The following is a 20393-nucleotide window of genomic DNA, read 5'->3' as shown; positions in this document are numbered from 1 at the left end:
AGTTCCAATAATGTGTTCATTGGAGACATTTGAAACGAGTGTACTACTTGTATCATATACCTACTCCGACTCATGTACCTCTCCTAAAATATAAAGCTATGTGTTATTGTAGTGGATGGTGGAGCCTGATAAGCTAAACAATGATTAGGAACAATAAGACATTTATCATTGAATTTACGATTAAGTATAAATGATAATATATAGGTAAACTGGTACAAAAAAACCTATAAGAGCTTTACGGCAGAAGCTTCCAACCAAGGACCCGTGAACTTAAATTGAAGGTGCTCTGAAATTATTTCAAATATAAGGCAACGATGAAGGTTTTTCACAGTTAAAAAAAAAATGATGTTATAAGAAACATAGCTAGTGTGATGTGTATATATGTAATAACACGGATTGTATATAACATATTATCGATTTATACCTAGGTAAGAAAACCACAGCTATAAAATATAAATAGGCACAGTGTACACGGATATTATATACTACTAAAGATAGCCTTCAGATTTTCAGTCAAAAAAGATTGGGAACTTCCGATCTATAGTTTCGGTGCTCAAATAACTAATTGATTTGTGAAAAAATTAAAATAGATAATGTTTATTGGTTTTCAATCGATTATAGCTCTAATCAGAGATTAAAACAAACTGTGACAATTAAGATAAGATTGAAGGTTAAGATTTAACCTAATATTAATACTTTAAAATGTTTTTAGTAGTAAAGTGACATAATGGTATTAATATGTATATATTTTCTAACTTCCATACTTACAAGTATAATACATCGTTGGCTTCGTGGTGTTCGTATCTGACAGTTTTGCATAAAGTGCGCAATGCTGAATCTCTGTAGGTATATAATGCTTCCAAACTCTGAAGTCCATAGTAAATTATTTGAAGATCCTATAAGAAGATGATGAATAGATTAACAGAACGGTGGGTTATTATAAGTAATGTTATGACCAGTTACTATATATAGCTAGCGATTAGTGACTTTAAACCGAGTCTGTCAGCGGTTCTTTGCACAGTATACCTACCTACTGGTGTGCCAAAGAAACATGTTCGAAACACTTATACTCGTGTCCCAATTTGGGGTAAAATTGCAATCGTTTAATTTAATTCTTTTTTTTCACCAATTAAATCTTAGACTAAATATGGATGTTTAGACGAAATAGAGATGAAGAAGAGCAAACATTAAGTCGAACAAATAAATATCAAACAACCATAATTTATTACCTAAACATCTTTTTGATAAACAATCGATTAAAAAAATATTCTTTTAAACAGTCAAATCGTTACAATTTTTGTTGCATAGTTGTACGTTTATAACAAATAATTAATTGAATAATGCGTCTGTTTTTAAATAAATAATAATATTATGATGCCATAGGTTTTGTTATTTGTATTTTAAAATAAAATTTATTTGAAGTTATATAACATAAATATAAGCTTGTAAGTAGTTCTAGTAAGTAATCGTTGTAAATATTAAAAAATACTCTACTCGTATTAAAATAAAAAATATGCATAAGTACTATTATTAGTCATTTATTATACATATTGTATACAGGGTACATATTACCAGCTAAACCTGAAAACTTTGGCTCTACACATTAATATTTAAGGACAATCGTAGTATTATGAAAACCAGACACATTTTTGCCTTCCTTACAATTTTAGATTCTGAGCGTAATGTATTGATCTTACAATGTTATGTTTTTGTATTTTTGTTATCTGTACACGATAAGCATCTAGTCGAAAATATCCTTAAATTTTAAACTTCAGTATCAATTCTGGTGGAAAAGTGAATAAAGTTAAAGCATTTAAGAGGTAAATATGGAACATTTTCAGTAATCTTAAAAGTACCAAAAAAAAAATGGGAAATCGGGAATTTTTATGCAAAATCAGTTTTTGGTAACCCAAAAACGAATAACCGTAGATATTTAAAATTCTCATCAAATGCTTATTTTATCATTCTCTATACATGATACAAGTGATACAACTTTCAAAATAAAATTACTCTTTTTGAGTTATTTATAGACATTTTGAAATTTGAAATTTTTTATAGCTTTTTTCTTTAAAAGTCAATACATTTTTTTCCGTTGCGTTAAAAAGTATGAAAATGTAATACAAAGTTTCTCATTAAAATGTGTAAAGCGCTGTTTTTATTATAGTTATTAAAATTTGAATTTGGACTAAATTAGATAATTAAACGATAATTATCGATTTTGGCTATTTTGTTGTATTATAAATGTACCCATTATTCTTTGGTTCTTGTAATTTAAAAAATATATTATTATATTTTATTTATGCAAAGAAATCTATAAATTCAATTAGATATAAATCTATACTGTATTACCAATACCTAATGGGTAGTAAATTAAATTACAATATAATAGCAATAATATCGTAACATATAGTTAGCAATAATAGTCTGAAAGACTGTCTTCACTCAGAATTGTTTTTCGTATACAATGCTTATACTTTGTAATTTGTATAGGTATAGAAACTATAGATACTTAAAAAGCTTATAAAAAACCATGCATATGTATCATTCGTATTTTTAAATTGATACAATTAAAGCCTAAGTCAAGTCTTGTAATAAAATATTAAGATTTTTGATCAAACAAAAAAAAAGTTTTTCAATAATTATAGAAAACAAATTAAAATCCAAAATCCAAAATCGAATATGTTTTTAAAAATAGTTCAAAAAGTATAAAAATATTGGTGAAACATGGATACAGTTATTCATTTTTGTATAACAACAATATAAAAAATTTGATTTTATCAAAAACTGGTTTTTCCTAAAATTCTTGTTTTTTCCACTTATTAAGAAAAGCACTGGACATTATTTTCTTTCAACCCTTTCACCCACTTAAGTACCAACTAGATTAATTTTCTTGCCAAAGAAAAAGTATTGAAATTGAGAATCTAAAAGAATTTTTTACTGCTCCAGAAGGTGATTACAGACAGAAATAGAAATAAAAAATAAATCTTTTTTGTTATAAAACTAAATCAATATATATTCTTTGCTCAGCTCAAAATCTAAAATATAGTCGTCGAAAACTTTAAATTATTTCAATTACATAGGTATAAGCTACCATTAAATTGTGAAGTAAAAAACATGTTCACATGATTATATTATATATGATGACGGTATAAGCAGTTTATAGGACGTTGAAGAATACGTTTATAAGAATACGTTTATACTGATTAGGCTCTGAACTTGGGAGTTTCGTTCAGAAACAACCGTAGGAACGATGTTGTGAAAAACTGAAAAATGGACTCTCGTCGGCCATCGTACCAATAACAGTCAAGTATTAATATTTGCGTATACAAATGAATGTCATTTAACTTTAAGTATAGACATTATTAGTAATAATATGAACAAATCACTTAATGTTACATTATATTTTAATATTTTTCGATACATTAAAATATTTGGCACTGTATTTTGTTATCATCGCAGATATTAAATAGTTTTAATTGTTATACTTATTCAACTCAAATTAAAATTGATAATAATAAAAACATTACACTACTATCATATATTATAGTATTTAGTATAATGGAATTCAATAGGTTTATCAGGGAACATACTTGTAAAGTTCTTCGGTCCGGATGTCTCTTGAGAGCTTTTAAGAAGTGAGGATCACTGGTCATATTTCTGTTGGTATATCATTGCTGCTACGGTGTTTTTTTGTTATCCATTTATGATTTTCAGCAAAATCTGAAAATATACACAATTCGTCAGTATCATGTTAAATAACTGGAAATCGTCCAAGTATAGAAATAACATAGAAAAAAGAATTATACACGTAATATATCAAATTCAAAAATGTGTGGGAACATTCCCATATACACGTATTATATAGGTATGTATTGCAGCAGTGTACGTATAATGTATATATACAGTTGCAATAAGTAGACGCTGTTTTGGTAGGTACCTACTCATTAAAAACGTAACCTTATAAAAAAAGTGTGAGACATCCTCAAGTTATATAATTTTAATTTAAAAAATAAAACAGAGGTATGCAATTGTTTTGACAATATATTATATTCTTATCAACTACACATTTATCCAAAAAACACATTAAAATATTAAAAAAATATTAAAATTCCTATATAACTAGAGGGTCATCATAAATACCTACTTTTTATACTTAATAAATTATCCACGAATTTGATGGACGCAATTATTATGTTTATGTATTTTTTTAGTACATCACAATTTTCATTTTTTAAATTAATATTGATTTAATGATTTATACAAGTGATGTAATTACTATTTTTTTTATACATTTCTAGTCTTAAAGACTAGAACTGTAAATTATGTTGAAAATTTAAGCGGGAATAGAATGAAGAATACAATATATTATATAGGCACTTGGTACACGCGTATTACGTATATTTAACTAACTATTAACTATTATTAACTCTAACAATACCTTACGCGAATTGTACCACTATTCGGCAGGAAATTAAGGTTAAAATTACCATCACTGTTGATTGGAATCTTTGAATAAACTTGCTTAAAAATGTATGTTGTATTTTGTCTATTGTTTATATTTTTCTTATTCCAAGAGTTGTATGTTTTTATAAATTATCTGTGGACTTAATATATGTATAGAATGTTGTCGGTAATTAACATTAAACCTTGACATTCGGCTAACTGATTTAAGGCACTCACTTTCGAATAGAGCCTTAACTAAAGTAAAATATTTATGGTGCCTATATAAGATAACACTATAGTTGAAGCCATATAATTATTTATTCTAATGGATTTTTTTCTCAACATTTTTTTTCCAACTAAAATTAAATTATAGTTGCATATTATTTAAAGTTCGAATAAAGAAATATTATATTTGTACAACAACTAACACCAATAGTTACATTGAGTAACCTATTAAATTAAATTAAATTAATTCCAACGTAATTAAGGTACGAATTTTCTAACGCTATAATTATTATAGGTATGATAATTTTTTTTTTTTTAATGTATATCAATAAACATGAAAACCTATATAATTATTTATTCATCTATTTATCTATATATTTCCTTCAAGTACTGCTAGTGTTAAAGATATACTATTATACTATAAAGAGTTGTATTAAAATATACATATTTTAATGAGTATTGTGAAGAAAAAATAAAACAGAAAGAAAGTAATAAAAGAGAAACAAAAATATATAATATATTTTCTGTATAAAATTTATAATTAAAAATATTAATCACATTAAAATAAATTTGAACTTATCCTATATTTAAACTAAGCCATATTCATAATTACTTTAGGTTTTTCGGTTTTATACATATCCGCAGAGGCATAGACTTGTAAAGTTATAACACACGTAGGACAAAAAATAATCCAACAATATTTGACATACTTATGGTCAAGTTATAATGTTACTCAGTAGACTGAACATATTTTAGAAATATTAAAAATGATTTATGTTTTGTTTTACACTTAAAGTATTAGTTTTTATTTAAAAAATAATAAACTGATTAAATATTTAGATAATTGTATGTTTTAATTGTATTGTCTATTGATACTAATATTTTAGTATATTATATCCATAAGTAATATAGATACTTGGATATTACTCAGATGCATGATGATTATTAATCATTGATTAATACTAATATAATTATATAATTTTGTGTATTTGTGTTCTCTGTTGTATACACATTTACAGATGTATACTTTGCAAATATGTAACATATTTATAATCAAACATTAAATTCTAAGTTGTTTTAACTTTTAATTACTTTACATTACATGTGAAGTGTAGTAAATATTTAGTAATAAAATTGCTCAGAGTAATTTCGACTTTTATTTTTTACGATAGTTGATAATATACCTTCCAGCGATTACCTGCCTTTTTTAGCAGTTTGAACGTAGAAATTGAAATATTTGAAAATTATATAGGTAGTATTACTGTATTAAAATCAGTATGCACTATTATTGGGGTGAACGGGATAGGAATATATAGGATATTGTATCTAAATGTATTTCCTTTATTTCATAAATTTGATTTCAAATCAATTTCCAGAATGGATTTGATTATACTGAACATGCCCGATTTTAATCATCGTTTTGAATTAACTTTCGGAAAGACGTAGCCTGGAGGGCAGAAGAATTATGTGTAAGTTCCGCTTGAGTACTCAGCGACCGTGGCATATGATTATAATATGAGTATATGACTATGAAGACTATAATATGCATATATATATGTAGTTGTATTTTAGTAGTACGGCAAAACAAAATTAATAAATATCTGTAGACTATAATGAAGTGCAACTTTAATAACACAGTCAATAATATTATTACGTTATATGTGCATAATACAGCCGTCATTTTTATTGAAGGTACGATAAACTGTGATTTGTCATTTTTAATATCCACGTGTGAAAGTAGAATACAATGAAATCAATAATATTTTGTCAAAAAAAAACAAGCTTTCGGATTAAATTTAAGATAGGTAATAACTCGCTAAATTACAGCGAGTAGGTTCCTATATAATACCTATAAGAAAGCGATTCACCGGAATGTCGTTTTATTATTTTAAATAATAAATATTAGGTACTTTTAAGAGAAAATAGGTAGCTAGTGTCATTTACTCGTTAAGTTGTATAAGTACCCAGTATTTAATTACAGAACTATTTCTACAATAAAAATATTATATTATTGCGATACTATATATATACGTGACTGATTATTTTTATTATTATTTTAATTGCTTTTCCTATTTTAATACAAGGACAAGGCCTTTTATTACGAATTATAGGTTAAACACTTAAACAATAGTAACACAATGTATTATATATTATAGGTATGTGTAATGTGTTAAAATTACTGTTCATTATAACTATATACTATACTGCAGTACCATTTATTTTGTTTTGTTGGAAATCACATAATGATCATAATATAATAATATTATATGCGCAGCAGATATTATAAATAGCAAACTAAATCAAAGACTTTATAATTTTATTCTAATAACGCAACACATTTGGTAGGTTTTTTCTTTTTTCTTTATTATTTCATCACTTAGTACAAAGTGTATTTTAAATAAAAATTTACAATATTTAACTGATAATATTATGTAACGTTTGGGTTTTGAAACGAGATGGGTACCTGCGTATGAGGTACATTACTCGACGAGCACGTACGATAATACAAACAACACTCGTGTATACTTTACGATGATATTTTAATGTAAAGAGTAAAAACTATTAAGTATTAAGTGTAGGTGCCAATATTATACGCACGGGCCTAGAGTTTAGAGACCCCGACACCGATCGAGTCGAACCCGTTCGAGATATCTGCTAAACGGATGCTGATAAAGCGTATATTGGACCTCATTCCATATTGCGGGCGTGCTATCACGCGTATAATATTAGTGAGTATGTATTATTATTTATTATAGGTATTGGTTAGGAACGTGCCTTTTTTCAATACACGTTTCTTTACATGCATTTCAACGTTATTTTCAGGCAACATAATATCTAAATCAAGTATAATAATTGTCAAGGTATACCAGTCAGTAAGAAATATTTTAAGTCGTCCACCGAAATCGTAATCCGTATACCGAGTACCGGCTGATTCGCCAAGCATACTCAGCCCCATTTTATACTTTTGATAGTTTATTTATTAAAATTCTGATTTTCGAGTATTTATCTATACTATAAGACTTGAGTCTCTGTATTCAAATTCTTAGATTTTTTATATTCAGTTTAAGGAATAAAGAAAACTTAGTTACCAACAAACTTCTTTTTTTGCTTTTTAAAGTAAATTGTTAATCAGATGATTAAATTGGGATGTATCTAGATTGAGTGATTTTGAATTTATTAATCTTTATGTACCTATTTAATAATATAATAATAGCTAATAATAAAATATCATTATCCATATAAGTACTTATCAATTATTATACACCGAAACATGTTTCGTTTATGCATAGGTCATTACGGTAAAGTGAGGGGTAGAAATTGGTCCCTAGCAATCGCTACCCCACCAATTTTATTATTTTATCTACCGAATGCTCCCAAGCTTCATCAGGCAACATATTATACAATTGAATTAAAAATATTATTCAACATGCTTGTTGCCCATAATTTTACCCCTAATGACCAACAATGACGCGCTTGCTCTGAAATTTTTACAAACTATAAAGGTCAAAATTAATATTTATTGCAATAGTTAGTTTTCAATAATCTAAGCCCCCATAAAATATATTCTAAACCTGATGTCATAAACTAGATAGCCTGATGAAATTATTAGCTTCAAAAACTACTAATTTTGATTTACATGCATGTACGTCTTCAAAAACTTCATCTCCAAACGATTAACAATTTACAATAAAAAAGTGTAGTTTGCATTTAAAAAAGAAGTTATAAACTATATAAGTAACCACAAGGTACTCCTTAAATTCAATAAATATTTATCTGAAAATATGGTCAGAGATGAAAATAAATTAATAAATGAATAAATGGAGATGAACCTGCTTAATGAATCACACTAGCTGTATACATTTATTATAAACATTTAATATACATTTTACGTCCTGTATCAATACAAGATCTCTTAAAAACCACAAAAAATATATAGGAACCTAAACACATTGCTGTTAATTTTTCATTGTATAAAAGTGAAATTCCTTATACAGTGAGTCGGAAACACTCTTTGTTTTTACGGTAATTACACGGTCTCAAAACATTGGTCGACCGTTATGAAAACGTTTCCCGTCGTGTGCAATCGTGTGTTTGTGTACTATAACTGCTGCAACATTCACCGTCTCAGTTCGCCAAACACACTGGGAATATTTTCTTTATGAGTTCTCAAGCATTTATGTGTGTACATATTATAACTACTGTCTACTCTCATACATATGCACACACACACACGTCTCTACACGAAATTCCATCCCCACCCGGCCACTTGCACCCTTTGAAATATGATGACTTTTTCAGCGAGCTGCCACTCGCAATACTGTATGATATTATCTATATTCTGTACCTACCTACCTACTTACCTACTTATACGAGATAGATGTTTCGAAAACGTTTACCGACCCGATGAAGATACGCCACGGGTCGTCACAATTATCAAAAGGGCCATTCAAGTACTCTTATATCTTTTTTAATACGTTCCACAGGCAACGGTCCTTACTATTTCAATGGAGTATATTTTTTTTTTTTATCATCGTCATCTTGAAGAAACCAGCAATATCTTAAACTTTTTTTAACGTTGTTGGTTCATCGTGTTTATACGCGCATTGAACGATTTTTTTCCACCCGATGCAATTTTAAACACACAAACATACAACGTCTCTCTCGGTAAACATGTATAATAAAATATACTCTAGAATATAGCTGTGTAAATATATTGATATCTCATGTACGACCTATGTGCATTTGGCATATAGTTGCACGTGCAGACACGATTATAGACTTATATTTTGAACGAGTGCGTAATAATTATTGTGAGAGCCAACTATACCTATCTGACCAATGTATATAATAGATTTATATTTCATCGTGTTGAAAGCACACTTATACTTATATACCTGTATACACTTATACGAGATATAGAGGGACGCGTATGCACTGCAGTTCACAATAATACGACATCCTATAGCAGTAGCTGACTTTGGGATTCAATTCTCGACATTTTATTTTATTTCATTATTTTTATTTGGCTATACACGAGCTAATTACCCGTAAAATTATTTTTTCTTTGTGGGTATGTGTCATTTAAGTTAATGATGGTTGTATAATGGATTGTTACCCATCGTTAAAGTTCAAAATCGGTACAACGTGTCTGCTTCTGTGTGCCATGTATAATATGACGTATTATGTACATAACTATTAATTTACAACACGAAGTAGTCAATTTTGAGTTTGATAATAATATTAAAATGTTATTGTTGTAACTATTGTATGTGGTTTAAAAAAAATAAAGATTGAACAACTTAAAGATGCAAAATATCACATGTACATTTGAAAATCAAAAATACATGTATAGTACATGATGCTTATTAAAATTGTCTGAATGGAACTGAACTTCCTATGTATTGTACTGATTTAGTATAAAATTGTACATGATTTGAGAGGAAATAGGTAGGAGACATTTATTACATCATATCTGAAATATATAATTTACACGTCATTGTAACGGAAGATATTATAATAATTTTTGTTTGTCCTCGCCGAATGCCGAACGCACCACAACTTCCGAACAAGCCTCATCCTACCCGAATCACTTGCAGAAATATTAAGCAATAACCCTCAATCCATAGCCAACATCATCCAGTTCATTACAGCCGCGAACCTCCAAAACAAAATTTAATTAACTCTTAGTCATAGTCATAGTCTTAGTCTTAGAATTTGTACTTTCGCAAATTTGTATTAATTAATTAATTTCATTTTAAGCCCAATGGCCCATGCTGCCGAGGGTAAATATATAATAAATAAAAAAAAAATTTGTTTGCCTCAAACTATTTTTCACAGCCTTAAAAAGTAAAATTGCGTAATGGTACTTATATATTCATTAGTTTCGATGGTCGTAACTTTTACACTTAATGAGTATAATATTTTAATTATGTTAAAAAAAGGTGGGTTCAATTTTTCAAAAAAACGTTCCTATCATATTGTCAACGGCTACTTTTTATTTTCCCGACTATAGCATCACTTAAAATTGTTCACCCTATAGTTGAAAGCTTTGTTGGTCAGACCGTAAGTGACGTAAGTACGCCTTCAGCAGGGTTTAAAGTAAGAAAAAAATCCAGAGGGGACTAATGTCTTCATATAGTTTTGAGCGTTCCATGTACATATTTTTTTTATATTATAATTTCAAATGTATAAAATCCTAATTTGTTAAAGGGGACGCTTTTTAACCGCCGTCAGAGGTAAGGGGACTGAGTCCTCCTGCACCCACTCCGGGACCCCCACTTTAACCCCTGGCCTGCAATCGCTCAGTTAATAAATAAATAATCGATACTGTATCCGGGAATCACAAGTAAAAACTATAAATATTAATAAATTATTAAATTCATTTTACACAAAAGTATATTTTATATTATATTCCTAAAGTATATTTTAATATTCGTGAGTAACACATATTATATTGGTTTTAGGCTTCGGCATGTACAAGATTAGAAGCCATTTCATGATTGGTAACACACCCTATTTACTTTATAGCGTGATTCAGTATTATAAAAGATTACCGTGTATAACATCTATAGAGGAACCCTTATATATGTATTTTTTCGTACATCGAAAGAAAAGAAATATTGATATACCTACGTTTTTACCTTTACCGAGAAATTTCACCAATGAAATATTTAAATAAGAACCATTTGGGTGGATACGAAAAATAATTTATGAAGTGAGTTAACCCACAATACTTACAAGTTACAACAAAACAATAGGGTCAGTGGACAATATTATAAATGAAACAGTTATAAAATTGTGTATTTTTATGATTTTACGTGAATATAGGTATGTCCATGAAAAATTATTGCAATAACTCTTTTACGGATGTATTTCATTTTTCCTGCTACTACAGTTTTTTCTATAAATTGAAACTCTTCAACGTTCTTTTATAATTTACAATATTGAATATTATATTTAAATATTATCATGCAATTAAAGTAAGTAGGTACCTACTTATAATAGTTAAATAGTCTGTATGAATGTATAGGTAATACATATTATACAATAACATGTAAATGCATAATATTATTTATTTAATTTTTTTTTTTCTATTAAAACTGATTATTTTTTTGAGTCATTCTCGTTTTTATATTTATCTATTATTGTTATATAGGGTATTTCACAAGCCTGCACAATAATATTGTTCATCTGCCTCCCACTAGTTAGGTTAGGTTTAGCATTTACTTAAACGCGTAGCTACGTAATTATGATATAATTTACATTGTATACCTATATAAGATAATACAATAGCATATACCTACATATTTAAAAATATAATTAAAATTTTAAACCATCAAAAATTTTTAATGTTATAATGTAACAATATAAATTGATTTATTTTTACTTAAAGTAGGAACTCTAAGTAGTTATTTGATAAGCAAAAAAAATTCAAAAAGAGTGAGCAAAAATTTGAATTTGAAATTAAATTAATGAATGCATTTCAAAATATTTCGATATGTGGTATGACGTATGAAGTATTCTTACAACATACTTATACATACTTACATTATTAGTATAACTGACGTTTTATTTATAAACATTGTAGTACGTACTACATTTTATTATTTAATGATATACTTAGGAAGGTATCTGCTTTCAATGAAATATATTTTTTTTACAAAGAAATGTGGATTTTTTTAAAAACTGTTAATTATTTAAAGATATCTTTATATTTCACGTCATGTAATACTCACGAAGCATTGAAATATTTACAATTTTACTTTATACTTTTATGATTTTCAAAAATCTCAACTCTGAAATATGTATTCAATTTTGCCAGGTTTATTTACAATTAAGTGTTTGTAACATAGTTCCGAAACAAGAGATGGAAATTGACGAGGGTTCTAAGTATTACTGACTATAGGTATTGAGTACTGATGATGTAAAGAAAAGTTTTGACACTTCATCATATTTGTTTACGTTTTATAATCGCTAAACGAAAACTAAATCCAAAGTCTTTGAAATGTAAGCATAATAAATTAGACATTCTGTGCACAGACCTTATCAGTATTAATAGTCATACATAAGATAAGTGTTCACATTTATAGTTCAGTTCGGTCCAATACCTGTATAATAGTATAATATTAAATCCTAACTATTCAGGAGGAGTAATATATTTTTAAACACTAACCACTATTATCCCTATTATTTCTTTATAATGAAGATTGTCAATACTGAACCATCTCACTCTTCTAATTAATTTTAAGTATCTTATAATTTTCTGTTTGTTGATCATTATTCATTTTTGTTGTTTTTTTGTTTTTTATTAATTATTATATCTTTTATTGTATGCCAATATTTCATGTACTTTAATATTTCTTGTAACCACTGTGTTTCCAGCCCATACTTTCAATAAATATTAAATAAAATAAAAATCACGTTAAACGCAAACATTAACCACAATAAATTATTACGGCATAATATCACATAAAATAAAATATTATGTAAAACATTACGTTACTAAAAGTTTACACGTAAGTACATAACTTTAGATTTATTAAAGGTCACTAGCCAAATTCTCATATCTAATGCCTACCAAGAATAAAACATAATTTATACATTTTTTTCCAAATTGAACATTATAAGCAAACACTATACTATATGTCTCGTATAACACCAAATATATATACTGCTTATAAAATTGTGTAGATGGGATACCTAAAAAAAAGCTAACAGATTAATTAAGTCAATAGACCAGCCAACTACCCCGTGAGCACACTTATGCTTGTACCTGTGTGGCTATGTCCTATATATATTATATATAACTATAACCCATAAGTATGTTTTTGTTGTAGCACCATGTTTTAAGCATAAAATTGAACGTATGGCTCTTAACATTATATTTTGTTGCATGCCCATTTTATGTGAAAGACTAACCGCAGTAAACCGTAAAGTGAATGAAAAAACATTATTTTTTCTAGCTATACCTGCATTATCAGTTTAGTTCCATAGAACGCTTAGATCGAATAAAACCTAATACCTACTGTCTATTGATAATTTCTGAAGCATTACAAATAAGCTATATAAATTATTATCATATTTTTTGTAAAAATATTTCATTGTATCCGAGGTACCTAGTATCTACTTATTCTAATATCGGTTTGCACAATATATTCCGTAATCGGTTTAATCGAGTTTTTTTTATTATTAAATCTTACAATTAATCTGATCACTATTCATTATACTATAACGAACTATAAAATTATAAATTATGATTTTATTTCCGATTGTCAATTGTTTGAATAGTTTAATGGTTGTATTGTCAGTATCAGGAACAACGATACCTATATAGACAAAAGACGATAGAAAAATAACCATTTTAAGAATGACTAGGTATTTGCTAGTTGCTACACAACGCCATAACACTACATTACATTACCTACAATATACTTGTATAGTATTATAGTTGCATCGTTTTTACTGCACAAATTTAACTATAAGTCATAGAAATATTAAACTATTCAAATGTTGATGTATACAAAAAAATAGGTGCCTAAATTAAAGTATAATTTTATAATAAAAGAAAGGTCAGCAGACAATTTAAGTGTTAATAGAATTATTAATTAAATGATACATTAAGCGCTAGTTATTTTTATCATCAGAGTAATACAATTGTAAAATGTCGTTAACATTTTGTAAAAAGTAAAAACTATGTATATTGTTTTACGATGGTCGTACATTCGTATACCATACTTGACCATAACATTTACTTAACGTACTACAATATATTCCACTGCCTATTTAATGTTTACTAAATGGTAGTTATAGGTGCATATTATACACCTATAATGGGTAGTAGGTATTCAAGTTATTTTTTTTAATTCGAAATAGGTAGGTATACAATATTAATAAAGGTCCATTAATACGGTTGCTACTCAGTTAGAGGTCAATATAATAATAGTGGCTTGATATTTCACAAAACGCTTAGAAAACATATGAAAAAAGCTAATTGAATTGAATATAGCTGTAAAATAAGTAGGTTACAAACCAAACAAAAATAAAAAGAGTAATAGTAATAGTTCCGTGAACCGATGACATTTTTATGTGCACAGTTCGTAAGGGAAATCGTTTTCATTATAATAAAATTCACATTTTCTTATAGGACGGCTACTATTCAGATATATACCTACATAAATACAAAAAACCAGTTTCCAAAACGATGTTAATAAAAAAAGCCGCTCGATTGAGACGTTCGAGAAGAAAAAAAATACACCGTGTACACAACAACCTACATATAATCGTCTCGAACCGTCTCGTATACGTAAAACCATCGCCCTTGTAACCAATTTTCCTCGTTGGTATTGTAAATACGCATACCTATAATGTATAATATAATATTCTATTATATACCTTCCGCGCATTATATCCTATATGGCTAGTATAATATATTATATTATTATAATATTATAGATGTCGAAAAACACGCACCGTATTCAATGCTCCGCGACAAACGGTTATCAACCGCACTCCTTGTTTCTATAGGTACCTGCCTACCTATCATTTACCAGGTATTGATCAAACTTTATACACACAAAACCATCGAACAAGCTAAACCGTGTTGTTGTGAAGCTCTACATATTATACGATAGTCCGGCAGTCAGCCGGCCATCGCTTGTACCTATACTTCGCCATCGACAATAGATCCTGCAGCGACGCCAATATACGGCTTCCGGTAACACAGACAATTGCTTTCGGAACGAAACGGAATATATTATAATACGATTTTTATATAGTATACCTACTATAAATATACACCTGTGTAATTGGGCTCAGCTGCCTATCGTGTCGGTCGGCTACATACATGATGCATTATAAAACATACCTCCTCCAACCGACATCATGCCTATCCAGACACGCGATCGAGGTGGAAAATACGTTAAATGTAATATTATTATTGATAATAACGGCGAAAAAATAGAAAGTTCACGCGCGAGGTGGTGGGTGGAATGGGGGATATTTCTTGAAGACTACTATTATACTATTATATTATTATTAATTATTATCCGTATCCTGGTGATCCCTACTTAACGACGGCGTTAAATATACCTATATACCTATAGGTACGATAATCGTATATATAGCCGGTAATACGCGCGTGTTGTATAGATCCGGAAGGAGGAATGCTGTATCTCCGGCGGATTTAGCGTGTAAGTAGGTTGACCGACCGGCCGTCGAGTTGCCTCCGGGCAGCTATGCACACAAGACACGTGAACTTTCCCATGCACACCGAACTGGCCGTCGTGGCGATGGCGACTTCATTCATTTTTCAACTCGCCATTTTTCAAGGTCAATTTGCCGAAATTTATAATTACACTATATCGCACGCAGTGTCTATGTGCCCACCGACAAACAGGTCCACGTGATATTTATGCGAAATTATTATTATTTATAGATATTCACGTGTTCCAGTCGAAAATCATACACCGCCGCGTAGACCGACCGCCGAGTTGCGTAATTTATTGTCGTTATTATCGTCATCGACTCACCTCGACAGTGTGGTATAAAGAATCTACCACTCGAGTCCGTTGAGCAAACATACAGAAAATGTCGAGATAAATGAGCGAGCGCGTGTGTGTTGGAGTGTACCTACATATTTATATCGTCGTTTACTGCGAGACATGACACACACTCGCTTCGGTCGAACGGGCTTTTATATTGAAACATCCAGATTTGTTGTTTATTGATAAATATCTACATAACATTTCGGGTCCACAAATATAGTGAGGTAATAACAAAAAAAAAATTTCAACAAGAGTAGGTAGGTAGTAGAGTTGTACTTATATCACCACAGTTCGATGGTTCGACGAGTGGAAAATTTGTGAATAATGAGTGATGACAAGTCAAAAACATAGTTACGAATACAACGAAATTAATTAGTCATTATTTGAAGTATTGGTTTTATGATTTGTATTATTTCAATTTATATTATTATTTATTATACACATGTTTTGTCCGAAAATCGAACTGAACGCATAATATTTACCAATTCATATACTATTATCAGTACATGAATTATATTATTATACAATATAGATGGTCATTAGGTCATTAGCAATCGTTACGATTTATGACAAAATAATGATGTTTAATATTATAGCGGTCTCTGTAGCTTGTATATCATATTTAACATATCTACTTACTATTATAGAAATGGATCGAATAGTTTGCAAAATGCATCGTTTAATATATTTTTGTGAATGATGCCAAAATATATTATACCTTTCTGTTATATAAATACGAATTTGTTTGATATCGTGATTTTAAATAATAACAGTGATATAATTAACACGTCATTGACATTTTAAATCGATTTGAATTTTTTTGTTACACTATTGTCCATTCCGTATATAATTTTAAAACTATCTGGCTTTTGTGTATTCATTGTAAAACTGTCTATAGAACTATACAGTAATAATGTAATATAGTAAATTAGTATTCTACAATAAACACATACGTCACCTACACAACTATTGAACTGTATACCGATCTTATCTGAACTAAATGGAATAAGAAAATGGGCCAAGAAACTTACCTACTATTTGAATGTATAGTCGATCACTATACACTAAAAATATTATTCTAATTTAAATAAACTAAAAAAAATTTCGTATTCACAGTTGCTCCGTAGTTGGTAGGTATATTATATTTTGTAATAACGAGTGTATTTGATATATTTTAAGTTAATCAGTTATTGAAGTTTTAAACAAAAAAATATTTTACTTATTATGTTGATTAAATTTACTCGCACAATTTGTTAGATAAACTATTAAACTACAATAAACATAATATACCGCATTACTTTAGCATTGTTTAAACTATTATGCAAGTATCTATATGTATATACGCTTGCAAATTGCAATGAACGTAAGTACCCAAATACTTGCAGTAGGTACTAGGTATACACTATACACGGATCCTGTATCTAGTGCCCACAATACATTTGTCGGAACTCGGAGAAACACTCTGATTAGTGATATAGGTAAATACTTTACTACACTTAACAGTCAACACAAAAACGCAGTAAGTAAATAGATCTGACTGAAAGTAAAACGCATAATCATTATAACTATACAGTAAATAGTAATTCCTATAATAATAAACAATAATAGGTAACAAAAACATTTTTTGAGGGTCGTGAAACGAATGTAAAACAATAGTAGGTACCGGTACTTACTAGGTAGGTAATGATAGCCCCAACAAAATATTTATTCAAATTGTGCTCTTTTCATTAATCTCCCCTTCACCTTGAATATACTCGTATAAGTTAACAAAGTGATAAATGACTCGTATAGTGTACACCGATTGGCTAGCATATCTGGAGTAACACGAACAATGGTATACACAAAACCCGGGTCGTGTAATAATTCTCCACCGTCACGGAAATATAATTATGTTTACCTACCGATTTACATAGAGCCATGAGATTGTTAGATACATATAGTTTTTTCCTCTAGAGGAAAACCATAGAAAGTCAACAATTACATTCGGTTTTATAATTGTATTAATCAATCTGCAATTATACGTCATTGTAGGTATAGTGATTTGTGGCGCATTGACGATGTTTGGACAGTCTGTTTTTAGTATAATATTATGCTTTGACTGTTGACGCTGTTCATAAAATTATATTAAAAGCACGCTACTATACAGATCAATCATACAATTGTATAAGCCTAATACACTCATTCAAAGTAGTAAGTGATATGGTTTACTTGTTTAAACATTAATTCATTTAAACTAATTTGAATAAGTTTAATTTAATTAGTCTTTAATAAACTTATCATCAAAACGCATTTGACTAAATGTCAGTTTTATTGAACACATTGGCATAGGTAAGTAATTTTATTTTTTTTCAGTCATCAAGTGTCGAACAATAAACTTATGAAATTATAGTTTAGGTTTTTCTGCTCTACATAACTACGAATAGCAAAAGAGAAGTAGGTTAAAATTTAATTCACGTGTGCGTTTTTAATTTTGATAACTACCTATATCCACCTATTTGATACGCCCACGCATGGTAAATAGTCCATAGTATAAAACACATAAATGATAAATATAAAAATAGATAATTTTTGTTTTCCATCGAAATTATATAAAATATATGTTAACAGGGATATTTTTGATTTTTAAATCATTTTATTAACTTAAAACTAATTTCGACTGTAAAATATAAACTTATACTCACATTATACCTAATACATTGTAAAAATATTTTTTTTATATAATACATTCATCCATTTATTTTATACAATATTCATAATCTATAGCATACAGGTAATACCTACATGTAATAGGCTAAGTGCGTTCTTATGTTTACCAATTTATATCTGACAGTTACTAAAACGATTTTGAATTTCCCCGTAGCAGGACTTTTTTATGAAAAAACAACTGCCTACCACAATTTTAATATAATATTGTTTTAAAGTTATTTAAGACCGTAGACCGTACGTATGAATAATTTTCAATTTTTAAAGGTTACTCAAGCACAACATTATCCATTATATTTCAGTACATTTGCGTTGCAATTAATTTTGTTGCCCTCGATAGAAACTTAGCAATGAATAAATACAAATAACTAGGGAAGAAAAGGAATGCTCGATGGTATGTACAGGTAGGTCATAGGTAAATAAACATTTAATCGTATTGAAAATAAGAAGCTATATAAGTTATAATACACATTTTTATAAAAAAAAATAGATTATTGAACTCCACGTCTTAAAATACGTCTGACGTATTGAGGATTCATATAAAAAATAAAAGTTGATTATATTATCCCTAATAATTCAAACTTAACGTTACAGTAAAAACACTTTGAAAAAATAATGGTCACTTAAGACTTTTAAAGTAATTCTATGCAAATCATGATCTTAAATGACTAATACTCTGCAATTCATGTAATAAAATATATAATAGTGCCCACGTAACTAGTTTAAATTACTATTATTTTCGTTGGGGAATCGTATGTGATACTGTTAGCACCGAAGCAGGTGCCTTTACTCTAAACACGGGTAACACGTATATAGCTATATAATGTGTACAATAGGTATATAGGTGAAGAGTCGAGAAGACATAATCATAATATATTATACAGCATCAAAAACTCACTTTTTATATCTACGAAAGCGTATCCAACGTTTTGTCTAAATCCAAAGGCACACCAATCGAAAAATAACAATATAAAAAACAACTCGAGGTGTGATCGGGGAACGGCAGCAACACCTACACCTGTACTCGAACGCACTGGATAAAAACACAGAAACGACTAAATTTTTCAAATCAAATAAAAATGACACTGGCCGGCGTCAGACAAACGATACAATAACGAACGATCGATCGCACGCCGGTAAATCGAAAAATCAAATTAAACGAGTCGAGTTACGCACACACTCTCACGTGTCCGAAACGTCGGGATATCAAACGCCACGGTGTAGCACACGACGACGACGACGACGACGACGGAGAGCATAAACGCACCAAACCACACACGCGCGCGCACTGCCGCTGTAGCCGCGTTATTAACGGTCGCCGGCCGCCGAGTGTAAAAAAACTACACACAGGACTACTACGAAGCGGGAGTGTGTGGTGGCAGCCGCCGCCGCCGCCGCCGTAACCGTCTTCTTTCGCGAGCGCGGCAGGTAGGTTTTCGAAAAAATTATTAATAAGAGATAATGTGGTGGTCGTGGTGT

At 29.2% G+C, this 20393-nt stretch overlaps 1 protein-coding gene across 1 annotated transcript in view; it reads right to left on the bottom strand.

Moving 5' to 3' along the window:
• The window catches only part of LOC111036892 (rap guanine nucleotide exchange factor 2), a 68211-nt gene extending 48026 nt beyond the window's left edge, over nt 1–20185 (bottom strand). The window contains exons 1-3 of the mRNA XM_022319158.1: nt 19813–20185; nt 3591–3720; nt 769–896 (exon numbers count right to left, since the gene is read on the bottom strand). Of these exons, the coding sequence (XP_022174850.1) occupies nt 769–896; nt 3591–3653 (191 nt within the window). The 5' untranslated portion in view covers nt 3654–3720; nt 19813–20185. The remainder of the gene's footprint in view (nt 1–768; nt 897–3590; nt 3721–19812) is intronic.
• Between the last annotated feature and the right edge of the window lie 208 nt (nt 20186–20393).

This window comes from Myzus persicae, unplaced genomic scaffold, assembly GCF_001856785.1.
Source record: "Myzus persicae strain clone G006 unplaced genomic scaffold, MPER_G0061.0, whole genome shotgun sequence".
NCBI lineage: Eukaryota > Metazoa > Arthropoda > Insecta > Hemiptera > Aphididae > Myzus > Myzus persicae.
Note: the sequence above shows the minus strand (reverse complement) of the source record. Positions and strands in the feature narration are given on the sequence as shown.